The sequence below is a fragment of the Vulpes vulpes genome, chromosome 2 (genome assembly GCF_048418805.1).
Source record: "Vulpes vulpes isolate BD-2025 chromosome 2, VulVul3, whole genome shotgun sequence".
Taxonomy (NCBI): domain Eukaryota; kingdom Metazoa; phylum Chordata; class Mammalia; order Carnivora; family Canidae; genus Vulpes; species Vulpes vulpes.
The window spans coordinates 65932505-65945430 of NC_132781.1; the positions used below are offsets into that span (position 1 = coordinate 65932505).

The 12926-nt window shown below is 34.0% G+C and overlaps 1 protein-coding gene across 1 annotated transcript in view; it reads left to right on the forward strand.

Moving 5' to 3' along the window:
• The first annotated feature begins 3033 nt into the window (after nt 1-3033).
• Nucleotides 3034-12926, forward strand: part of LOC112923650 (transmembrane protease serine 11A) — a 30442-nt gene continuing 20549 nt past the window's right edge. Inside the window, exons 1-2 of the mRNA XM_072743504.1 lie at nt 3034-3112; nt 5000-5118. Coding sequence (XP_072599605.1) covers nt 3034-3112; nt 5000-5118 — 198 coding nt within the window. The remainder of the gene's footprint in view (nt 3113-4999; nt 5119-12926) is intronic.

Here is a 12926-nt window from a genome sequence, read left to right on the forward strand (position 1 = left end):
CCATTCATTAGTCATCATTCCCCAGACTCCAAGGAGTCTGCAACTCCTTGTATGGGATTTATAGACATGACTGCCACAGCACTTGAAGCAGTGTGTCATTGATTATTGAACCACTCTTCTGCTAAGACTCACCGTTCAGTCTGTAACAGTGTGAGTTTGTGTACATCTCAGTAGTAGGATATGATCTTCCTGTCACTGATTTTCTTCATTTGTCCTACTCAGAGGAACTCTGCTGTGATGGGAAGATAGATTTCAAAGCTTGTAAATCTCCTTGAGTTCTAGCTTTTCTTCTTTGTTTTTGTTTTTGAATGACTTAGAGACATACTAAGATTCTCTGAGAAAAGGAATGTTCAAATAAATGAAGAATGAATAAATGAGTGAATAGATGAATGTGTGAATAATAAATCAATTTAAGAATTTTAATGTGCATTCAGTGGAAAAGCAATCTGGATCTGAAAAAAAGAATAGTGCCCTAACGTTAGAAGGCATGAGTTTGAGATGACTGCTGTTATATCAGAGAAGTCATTTAATCATCTCCAGGCTCAGTTTCCTCACCTGGAAAATGTGCTGAATTTTACCAAGTAGCTCTAAGTTATCCTTCACTTCTGATTTTAGATTTTAAGCTGTTTAAGAGGCAGTAATATTATACTACATGGAGCTTATGTTTGTTATTATATTCTGGAACTTTAGCTTTTGTCCCTTGGAAGACATGCTGCCTTTCCATAGCCGGTTGTCTAGGTTCTTTTTAATCAGTCAATGCACACATTTTCAATATTTCCTATACTCAACAGAAATCAGATCTCTCAAGTTCCACTAGATTTATTAGGCAAATGTATTACTTTGGCCAAAACTATCATCTTCTTAAGTATTTAGGTCCATACACTGTATCTTTTGTGCTTGCATTTACATATAAAATATATTTATGTTCAAAAGAAAAAATTCCTATAAATCAACTAATACCTATTTAAAATTACATTCAGTGCAAAACATTGCACTAAACCTTGTGAGCAAATATGAAAAATACTTTCTACCCCCCAAAGCTAAATGAAAGGGATAAATAAAACTGACTATAATGGCAAATTGCAGAGAAGGTGCACTACAAAATGAGTTAGATGACCAGGACCCATCCTCTCAGTCTCTGTTATTTCATATGTAAAGCTGGTATAATATCTTTCTCTCATGGATTTTTAAAGTTCCCACTTTTTACCAAGTATCTTATTAAATGTTGATGATAAAAATATGAACAACGCTAGTCTAGCCCATTAAGGAGTTCACAGTTAAGTTTAGATTAATATACATGCAAACAAATACTTGACACAATGTCATTAGGACTATTGTTAATCATATGGTTCTAGAAAAAAAATGCAAAGAGTTATTTTTTTCCTCCTAAATTGTGGGAATTTCCTCTAACCTTCATGTGATAAAAATATAATATATATATACCATCCCATTTGAAGTAGTCTTGTCAAATGAATTTAACCAAAATCTAATCAAGTCTTTAGATATTTTTAACCTTACAGGAAGTGAGAGGGATAGATGAAAGAATTAGTGAAACTGTAAGAAAGCACTGAGACAAGCAATAAGGTGGGGTGTTCTAAAGGACGACTGGTTTGATGTCTACAAGTCAATGTCATTAAAAATAAAAGGAAGCAGGACTCTTCTTTTAGACTGAAAGACTTAGAAGATATAACAATCAAATATACTACATTGTTCTTGATTATGTCCTGATTTGTACAAACCATTATTAAATATAATGCAGGTAATAGAATGAGTTTGAAGATGGACTGGGTAGTAGGAGATACTGAAGAAATATCGTTAATTTTTAGGAGTGGTATAGTATTGTGGTTATGTGGGGAAAACTCTGTTTATAATAGTGATTTAGTGAAAAATCATAATGTCCTATTTCACATTAAAATATGGCAGCAAAATGAATGAAGCAAAATGGCAAAAATATTAACAATTGAAAAATACAAGGGTGTTCTACTTACTCTACCACTCTAAATTTCTATGTATCTGAAATATTTCTTTTTTTTTAATTTTTTTTAATAATTTTTATGTCCTGATTTGTACAAACCATTATTAAATATAATGCAGGTAATAGAATGAGTTTGAAGATGGACTGGGTAGTAGGAGATACTGAAGAAATATCGTTAATTTTTAGGAGTGGTATAGTATTGTGGTTATGTGGGGAAAACTCTGTTTATAATAGTGATTTAGTGAAAAATCATAATGTCCTATTTCACATTAAAATATGGCAGCAAAATGAATGAAGCAAAATGGCAAAAATATTAACAATTGATAAATACAAGGGTGTTCTACTTACTCTACCACTCTAAATTTCTATGTATCTGAAATATTTCTTTTTTTTTAATTTTTTTTTAATAATTTTTATTTATTTATGATAGTCACAGAGAGAGAGGGAGAGTGAGAGAGGCAGAGACACAGGCAGAGGGAGAGGCAGGCTCCATGCACCGGGAGCGCGACGTGGGATTCGATCCTGGCTCCCCAAGATCGCGCCCTGGGCCAAAGGCAGGCGCCAAACCGCTGCGCCACCCAGGGATCCCTGAAATATTTCATAATAAAGACTTAAAAGACAAAAAGTAAATGGGATATTAGATTTGAAATTATTTTGTAAACTCTAAAAGGATAGAGAAAAGAGAGAAAAAAAGGAGGAAGAAGGAATGAATGGTGTTTTTTCAAGCATGTGTGCTACTTTGGACCACACTGCTAAGAGAAGTCAGACCTGGCCACCACAGAGAACCAGTGCCTCCAGAAATAGAAACCAGGAGCATTTTATGGATGCTCACGGTTCTCAGATCCTGATATTTTTAACACCTCTTTCACACCAAGATGACCTTGATGAAAATTGAAGACAAATGTCTTCTTGCTGGGAAAGGCAGACCAAAGCAACCTAATTTTATCCAAAAGAGAACCAGAAAGCCTTTAACTGTTGAAATGTAAGAGTAACTGGTGACTTTTCTTTTTCACAGAACAGTAGGATTTCGCACCCAAAATAGAGATTTGAAACCATGGATGATTGCCCTTCTCGCTGTGTTATTACTGACGGTGGTGGCAGTAACCATTGGTCTTCTGGCTCACTTGTTAGTCTCTGGTATGTAAAAATTATGGATTCCACTCAGTCTGATTTCATTTTTCTGCAAACCTTCATTTGTATATACGTATATTCATCTGTATACGTAATTTCATCCAAAAACAGATTTGTACTTACCAACAAATGCCCCCATTTAGAATTTTTTAAATTTATTCAATCATTTTATCAATAAATAATTACTGACTGCATATTATATATGAGTACCTTTCTGGATGACTCAGGACACAGTATTAAGTAAAGCAGACCAGGTACCTAACACCTAGAGCTCACAACTTAGTATCCTTTTGCACCTCTACACAAAAGATCAAAAATAGTAACTGAAATTTACTAGCAATCATAATAAACAACTCTAGTCACTCAAGTGAATAACTCTGATAAATTTGTTATTAAAATTGGCTCATTCACTCATCATTCTATCCACCAACATTGCAAAGGCAAAAGAAAAACATATGTCTAATGAAATAATGAATTTTGAAATTAGTAAACTATAGATATAGAATTTTGCTACTTATTTTTAGAGAAAATTTTATTCTTTCCAAAATGATATTCAGCTATTTTTAAAAATTGTGTAAATAAATAAATTAAATTAGCATATTTATAATCATGTAAATACTGCATTTCAGAATTCTATTTTTTTCAGAATTCTTCCTAAAATTGCATCTTTCTCTGCACAGACTGCAAACCATTAGTATTTTTTGACAAATCTCCATAGCGCCACTCACACAGATGTGTATGATAAAACAACTAGCTCAGGCTGCTTACTTGAATGGTTTCATCTATTGTCATCTTCCTCAGACTTGATGTGGAGTGATGAAGACTCCATTAGGAGCTTTCAAGGTTTTAAGAACACAGTTCTGGGCTTCCTATGATAATCCCACCAATGGCCAAAGACTCCTAGGTCAGTTAATTTGATTGCACAAAAGCCTCTTTATTATGACTATAAGGTTTGATAACAATATGGATTGCATAGGTAAGTATCAGGGGGATCAAAAAAGCACTATAGAGTCTGGAGATGTCCCACACAGATGGACCATCCTGAGATCCCTCCTTCTTTCCTAGGTCCATAGCTGGGAAATTCATTTTATCTTCCCTGACTCAGGCTCCCCTGGGAGAGATACTGTGCTGTGGTTGCTCCATTCTCCATCTTTCTCTATATTTAACTCTTTGTAGCTTTCCTGTCCACCTGCCTCCCCAAGGCCATACTCCTAAGATTACTAGATTTCCCAGGAGTCTCCACTGCTCTCTGTTTTCTTACCTTTCCCAGTAGTCAAGCAGAGATCTGATTGTTTCACCCCAATTACACAATGTTCTTACCTTTCAGCTTAAACAGGTTGTTTCCCTTTCTTTTCCTGTCTTTCTTATTGGGCCTGGCTCTCCCATTACAAATCAAAATTCACAAGGACACTCATTACTACTACTTCCAGTTGATTATAAGGTGGTATACATTTCATTGTCCATCAGCAAGGGACATAATAAGAATTAATTGAATTAATTGTTCCAGCTCTAGAACCACACTGTCTAGGTTTAAACTCAGGCAATTTACTAGTTATTATAGCATAGAGCAAGTTACTTAACACCTCTGAGTCTCACTTAACTTCATCTGTGAAATGGAGGTAACACCAATCTTAGAGAGCTAGAGTGAGTACCAAATAAATTAATACATGTAAAATACCCAGAATAGTGTTTGACAACATGGTAGACAATAAATATCAGCTATTATTAACATAAAACATTAATTATTATTTTCATTAGTAGTATTGCAAAAGTAAATTTTTAAAAATCTCAGTAATAATTCAACACTTTATGTTAACCCCATTATATTTGTGCTTTAGATCCTGAAAGCTATTCCAATATCATGTGATTTCTTACTTTTCCTTGGTATCACAGGCCAGAAAATGGAGTATTATCATGGCACCTTTAAAATTTCAGATCTACGAATTAATAGTCATTCTGAACAAAACAGCACATACCAACTTAAGGACTTACGGGAGATGAGTGAAAATATGGTAAGTCAAATGATATCCTTTCTGTTGTAAAATAATGTAGATGGAAGGGATTTGTGGATCATTTCACTCAATATTTCTCAAAAGATGATCTTCTGACCACTTGCATCCAAATCACCTTGAAGCTTCCTAAGCCCCCACTCCAGACCACTGAATCAGTATCTAATGGGATGAGTAGGCAGGGATGGGGAGTAAAGGAATTTGTATTCTAACAAACAGCAATTCTGATAAACCACTCTTTCTAACTCAAACTCCTCATTTAAAGGTGAGAGAACTGAGGCCAACTGTATCCCAGCTTATGGCTTCCCCCATTGCCCCATAATATCATCCAAATGGTAAAGTTTAACCATATCAGAAGTGGTTATTTGTAAAAACCACATGACTTATTTGTAGGATCCCATTTTAAGATCTAAAATATTTTTAAAATATATGAGAGAAAGAAAGATAATCACAAGTATTCATTTTATCTCACAGACATGCTAATAAGGATAAAATACCCATACCTATTGCATAATATTCTAATGCAATGCTAATAATTTTGTTAAAACTAAATACAAGACTACCCCTAAAAAGGAAAAAGTAAATTCAGTTATTTAATAGTTCTGCTCAGGATGCTTGTGAACCATCACTCAAAAACTAAGCTCAATTTAACTCCTTTGACAAGAAAGCACAGTAATACAGTTATTTCAAAAGGGTGAGTGAGAATGGCAGGTGTCTTGGTTTGTTTTAGTAGTCAAAGAATCTTTTTAGTTCAAAACATTTCCTTTCTTTCTCTAATCGATTTTCATGTTTTCAAATCACCATCTGATCTTTACCCTTATGCATACTCAATTGCCCATAATTGCAATAATATCGAGTTATAACCTATAATTTCAGTTCTCACTAAATCATACAGTTGTGTTCCATCTTGCAGTCTTGTCCCCCCAAATATTAATTAATGTTCATAGGTTGAAATATATCCTTCCATTCTTTTATATCCACAGCACCTTAGAAAACAGCATTTGCAATCATTTCTTGAGAAATGCCAGAAAAACCTTGGATACATACCCTAGTACTTCCTTTATTCCTCTAATCCTGAGTGACTACACAACTTCTTCAATGTAAAAGCAGTAATAAAAAATCTGTCTTTGATATACAAAGTCTTTGAACTTGAGAAACATCTATAATAAATCAAGAAAGTTTAAAATCTGTTTTCTTTACATTTTATAGTCAACACTGCTGTTGTTTTAGGCTAATCAAGACACTGTCTTTTTTGCTTTTGTTTCTTTTGCCTTCGTGGATGTTATCTTGCAAGAAGTTACTGTGGCTGAGTTAAAAAAGGGTGTTGCCTGTGTTCTCCTCTAGGATTTTGATGGAATTTTGTCTCACATTTAGATCTTTCATGTCCGCACATCTTTGCCAGCACTTTGTAATATCTGGCTTGTTGATTTCTGCCAGCCTAACAATCAAGAAGTTATATTGTATTTGTGATTTAATTTACATTTTTCTAATTACTAATGAGTTTGTGCACTATTAAATATACTTGTTAGCCCTTTGAGTTTTCATTTTTATAAATTGCCTATATCTAGCCTTTATCTGTTTCTCTATTATTTTTTTACTTGTGTTATTTTTCAGGAGTTCCTTATATTCCCTAGATGTGAACAGTTTGCTGGTTGTAGAAACTACAGTTATCCATTCTGTTTTCTATTAATTTGGACCATGTTATCCTTCATGATATAGAAATCCATAATTTTGAAATAATCATCTTCATCAATTTTCTTTGCCTTCAATGTATCTAAAGTCCACCTTTGTGTATAATGTTAGGTAGGGACCCATGTTTTATTTTCCATGTAAGTGAGCTACTTTTCCCAATTTAACTAAAAAGCCTTCCTTCCCAATATATGGTATGATTGTTCAGCTCTACATTTCTTTGCACTCGAGTCTTGCAGAAAAGGAAACATGATCTATCTCCTCAAATTGCTTCCAATCTCTTTGGAGAGATGAGAGTGACACACCTGAAACTGAACAGCATGACATAATTAAGGACTAAATTGTATGTTGAGGACCTTAAGGGCAGAATAACTTCAAAGAAAGGGAAGTTCAACTAGGTTTGCCATAGTCAAGAAAGGCTTTGTATTATTTAGCCCTGTTTAAATGAGACAGGTATCCTATTTCCTCCACTCACCCAGTCACCTTTAGAAGAACTACACAAAAGGTTCATGCCTCATCCTGAGCCACTCCTGTTTATTGTTGCTAAAATCCCAATGAATAAAACCCAGATTCCTGTCTCTGCCCTATATGAGTGCTAATTAGACAGCCAAGAAAGACAGGTTGCAAGTCCCGTTCTTCCTCATAATTTGGGATTTACTGATTTGAAGGCAAATAGAGATGCAAAAGTAAAATGAGTTCATGTTCAGATACTGCTAAAAGAACTCTAGAAACCAGACACCAGTAATTCATGACACTCCCAAACAGGTAGTCATCTTCTTTAATTATTATAAGTTTGGGTGGGGTCACTGGCTGAGATAGTACTTTATTTGAAGAAACATATTTCAGAAATATCAGGAAATATTTTTAAACTATAGGGTCATTACAAATATGAAAGTTATAAGCTTGTAATATCAGAACAATAAGTAATATGTGTTGAGTGCCAAGTACTACATTGAGCACCTTATATATATATATATTATTTTAGTTAATCCTCAAAAACAACTTTATGAGGTAAGTTCAATTAGTATCACAATTTTACAGATGAGAAAATCAAGGTACTAAAAAGTTAATTTACTTAAGATCATACAGCTAGTAAATAACAACATTTAAGATTTGAGATTACATGTTCTTAATAAATTTCAGTCAATCCTAAGACTCATCTGTGTGATTTTACTCCTAACTACAATTCCACAAAATTCCAGATATCAAGTAATTATCCCTGGCACATTAGTCACTTTCAATTACACTGTCAACATAGGCCAGTGACCATTGTTTACATTAACAATACCAATAGTTGGGTATTTTCTTAAGGTTGTCTCTTCCAGAAAAATACTGCTCCTGTGCCCAAGGACACCAGAAAAGGGCCTAAAATGATTCTCAAAATATCCTTGATACTATGTGTCTACAACTGTAGAAACAAAGAACTTGGAAACAAAGAGATGCAAGGACATAAACCAATTAGAAACATTCTCTAAAAGAATTAGAAGACAAAAGTAAGAGATCTGGCTCTGATCAACACCAAGACCAAGAAAAGTCAACTGAGTCAAGACAAACAAACTTAGCAAAGGTGTTTTTCTTAAAGTTTGGAGTTGCATAAGGTAAGAGAAGTAAAAGATGTTCCATGCTTGGTGTAGGGCTGTGATCCTATGCCTAGAGAGGAGAAATTGGATTTGGAAGATTTGAGAGAAAACTAAGCAGACATTATCAGGAAACTTCATGTTCAGAGTTAGAAAAATTGGATGTAGAGTACGGCTGAGTCCTTACTTGAGAACATGGACTTAAATTTATTTTGTAATTAAAGATGAGGCATATCTGGAAGAGGAAGATGTGTATCACTGCACCTCTACCTTCAATGTGTTTAATGTGAATCCTAGAAGAAAAAGCTAATTGTTGTATATCTCATGTCTAATCTGCAGTGTAACAATGCAAAGGAGGCATTATTATCTATACTTTGCTGATAAGAGAATGAAACCTCTGAAATTAAGGTCCTCAGCCAGTAAATGACAGGGGGAGATGTGAAGCCATAGAGGTAATTTGAACATGTGCTCTTTTATTAAATTGTTCTACTTGTCAGGAAGGAGCTCAGCTAAGATAGGAAGCTCAGTTCTACATCAATTCTTCTTCCATTTAATATTTAAATTTATTTTTTTTCCTATTTTTTTAATTTAAATTTTGTGAGTTAAAAATTACATATGTTTAAAAAATCACATATGTTGTGCTAGGTAACTTTTACGTAAGCAACATGCCAGATTTATTTATTATAAGTATGTCCTCCAGTTTCCTCATTTCTGGATATCGGCTTTGTGTTCAGCTTTATTGAGATAATTTAGAGGTAACATTGTGTTATTGTATGGTATAAAACATGTTGATGTGATATACTGCAAAATGATTATCACTGTAACACCTCCATCATGTCACATAATTACCCTTTCCTTTGTGGTGAGAACATTTCAGATCTTATTCTTTTAGCCACGTGCAAGTGTATAACGCACTACTATTAGCTATACTCCTCATATTGTACATTAGATCAGTTTGTACCGTTTGATCAACATTTCTCTGCTTCTCCCACACCCCTGCCCCCACCCCCAGCCTACTCTGTTTCCATGAATTCAGCTTTTTGGAGTCCACTTAAGTGATATCATACAGTATTTGTCTTTGTCTGATTTATTTCACTTAGCGTAATGCCCTTAAGGTCTATCCATGTTGTCCCAAATAGCGGGATTTCCTTCCTTTTTGTGGCTGAATATTCCTGTGTGTGCATGCACATTTGTATACACACACACACACACACACACATACACAGACACCACATCTTCTTTATCCATTTATCCATCCACAAACACTTAGGTTGCTTCCACATCTTAACTATGGTGAATAATACCCTAATGAACATAGGGGTTCAGATATCTCTTCTGTATCCTCTTTTCATTTCTTTTGGATATATATATACACAGAAGTGGGACAGCTAGCTCTTTATATACTTGGATATTAACCTTTTATCAGATACATGATTTGCACATATTTTCTTGCATTCCTTAGGTTTCCTTTACATTCTGTTGGTGACTTCGTTTGATGTGCTGGAGCTTTTTAGTTTGATGGAGTCCCACATACTAATTTTTGCTTTTGTTGCTTGTGCTTTTAGTGTCTTATTCAAATAACTGTCGCCACACCAACGCCAAGAAGCTTTTCCCCTATGATTTCTTCTATAAGTTTTATGGTTTCAGGTCTTATGTTTAAGTCTTTAATCCCTTTTGAATTATTTTTGAGATGGTGTATAGAGGCCCTATTTCATTCTTCTGTATGTGGTTTTTCGGCTTTTCAACACTATATATTGTAGAGATTACCCTTTCCTCATTGAGTATTCTTGGCTGCCTTGTTAAATATTAGCTGATCATATATGTGAAATCTTTAGGATTTTCTCTATATAAGATCATAGATCTTCAAATAAAAATAACTTATTTCCTTCTGATTTGGAAGCCTCTCATTTCTTTTTCCTGCTTAATTGCTCTGGCTAGAACTCCAGTAACATGTTGAATAGGAGTCATGAAAGTAGGCACCCTAAGGGTCCTGTTCCTGATTTTAGAGAGGAAGATTTCAACCTTTCCCTGTGAAATATTATATAAGCTGTGAGCTGTGGGCTTTCCATAGATGGCCTTTATTATGTTGAGGTTTGTTCTTTCTATATACAATTTGTTGAGCATTTTTTATCATAAAATGATGTTGTATTTGTCAAATGATCTTTCTGCACCTATTGAGATAATCATATGATTTTTATCTTTCATTCTATGAATGTGGGTGTCACATTTATTGGTTTGTGTATGTGTATCCTTGTCCCTCAGGAATAAATACTACTTGATCATAATGTATGATCCTTTTAATATATTATTGAATTTGATTTGCTAATTTTGTTGAGAATTTATGCAACTATGTTCATCAGAGATTTTAATCTGTAGTTTTCTTGTGTCATTATCTGGCTTTGGTATCAAGTATTTGGAAGCTTTATCCAAGTATTTGGAAGTATTTGGAAGCTTTCCTTCTTCTTCAATTTTTTGGAAGAGTTTGAGAAGAACTAGTGTTAATTTTCTTTAAGTATTTGGTAGCATTCACTAGTGAAACAATTGTCTTGGGTTTTTCTGTACTGGGAGGTTTTGATTACTGATTCAACCTCCTTATTCCTTATTGATCTGTTCAGATTTTTTATTTCTTCATGACTTAATCTTGGTAGGTTGTATGTTTCCAGGAGTTTATCCATCTTTTAGGTTATCCAATTTTTAGTATATTCACAGTAGTCTCTTATGATCATTTGTATTTCTGTAGTATCTGTTATAATATTCCTTCTTTCATTTTCTGATTTTGAGTCTTCTCCCTCTCTTAGTTTAGCCAAAGATTTGTCAATTTTGTTTACCTTTCCATAAAACCAATCTTAGTTTTGTTGGTCTTTTCTCTTGTCTGTTAGTCTTTCATTTATTTCTGCTTTAATCTTTGTTATTTCCTTCTTTCTGCTAACTCTGGGCTTTGTGTTTTCTTCTAGCTCTTTTTTAAAATTTTAATTCCACTATTGTTAACATAGTGTTATATAAGTCAGGTGCATAATAGTTTTTCTTCTTTTCTAATTCCTTGAGATGTGAAGTTCGTTGTTTATTTAAGATCTTTCTTTTTTCCCAATATAGGTATTTATCACTATGAACTTCCATCTTAGAGCTATTTTGGTTCAAACATAGTTTTGGCAAATGTTTACATTTTCATTTGTTTCAAGATTATTTATTTTCCTTTTGGTTTCTCCTCTGACCCATTAGTTGCTCAGAAGTGTATTGCTTCATTTGTGAATTCTCTGGCTTTCCTCCAGTTACTAGCTTCTAGTTTCATACCATTTTAGTCACAAAATAGTATGATTTCAGTCTTAAATATTTGCTAAGACTTGTTTTGTGACCTATGATGATCTATCATAAAGAATGTTCTGTGTGTGCTTGAGAAGAATGTGTATTCTCTTGCTGTTGGGTGAAATGTTCTATATATGTCTGTTAAGTCCTTGGTCTAAAGTGTGGTCAAGTCCAAAGTTTTCTTGTTGATTTTCTGTCTGGATGATGGATCCACACTAAAAATGGGGTATTGAAGTCCTCTACTATTGTTGTATAGTCTGTTTTTCTCTTCAGATCTGTTTGTATTTGCTTCATTTATTTAGGTACTCTAATGTTAGGTAAAATATTTATTATGATTATATCTTCTCAATGAATTGACTCCTTTATCATTATAAAATGACTTTCTTTGTCTCTTGTTACCAGTTTTGGCTTCTTTTTTTTTTTTCTTAAAGATTTTATTTATTTATTCATGAGAGACAGAGAGAGAGGCAGAGACACAGGCAGAGGGAGAAGCAGGCTCCATGTAGGGAGCCCGACGTGGGACTCGATCCCGGGTCTCCAGGATCACGCCCCGGGCCGCAGGTGGCGCTCAACGCTCTAAACCGCTACGCCACCCCCCAATTTTGGCTTCTTGTCTCTTGTCTGTATCTGGTCTTTGAGGAGGAAGACAACAGAAACAATGATAATAGAGGAAGGAGGTTGATAGAAATATCTGCATATGTATGTTTAACATAAACAATCTATGATTGGAAAAAAATGTGGATAGGTGTTTTCTGAGAAAAGTTTTTTTGAAAAAAGAAGCAATATTAACTATCTCTAAACTTCCTGACAAAGACTACAGCACAATCTTTACTAGATAATCTATTTAGATTATTGCTCATCACTCAGGAACTATAACAGTGTCTAACAGTAATGATTCATATCCTCTCTTTTTCTCATTCTCACTGAATAACTAAATTTAGAAATTTCAAGGACAGCAAACCTGGAGAGAACAGGAACCTTCTAAAAAATGACCTTTCTTTGCCTCAGGTATTCTGGTTTAAATATCTTTAGTACAGTTTAAAAAGACACAAATTATATATTTTCCTCTTCTAAAATGGTAATTCAGAGATCTAAGCTTTTGTGTTATACCAAGTTAATAATTTATCTTTTATCACTCTTAATTGTAAATATTTTAATTTACTGAATTTACTTTGCCTCTCAATCTCAAGAATAAAAACCAATTTGGAGTAAGATTATCCACTATATTGCTACTTGGTAAGT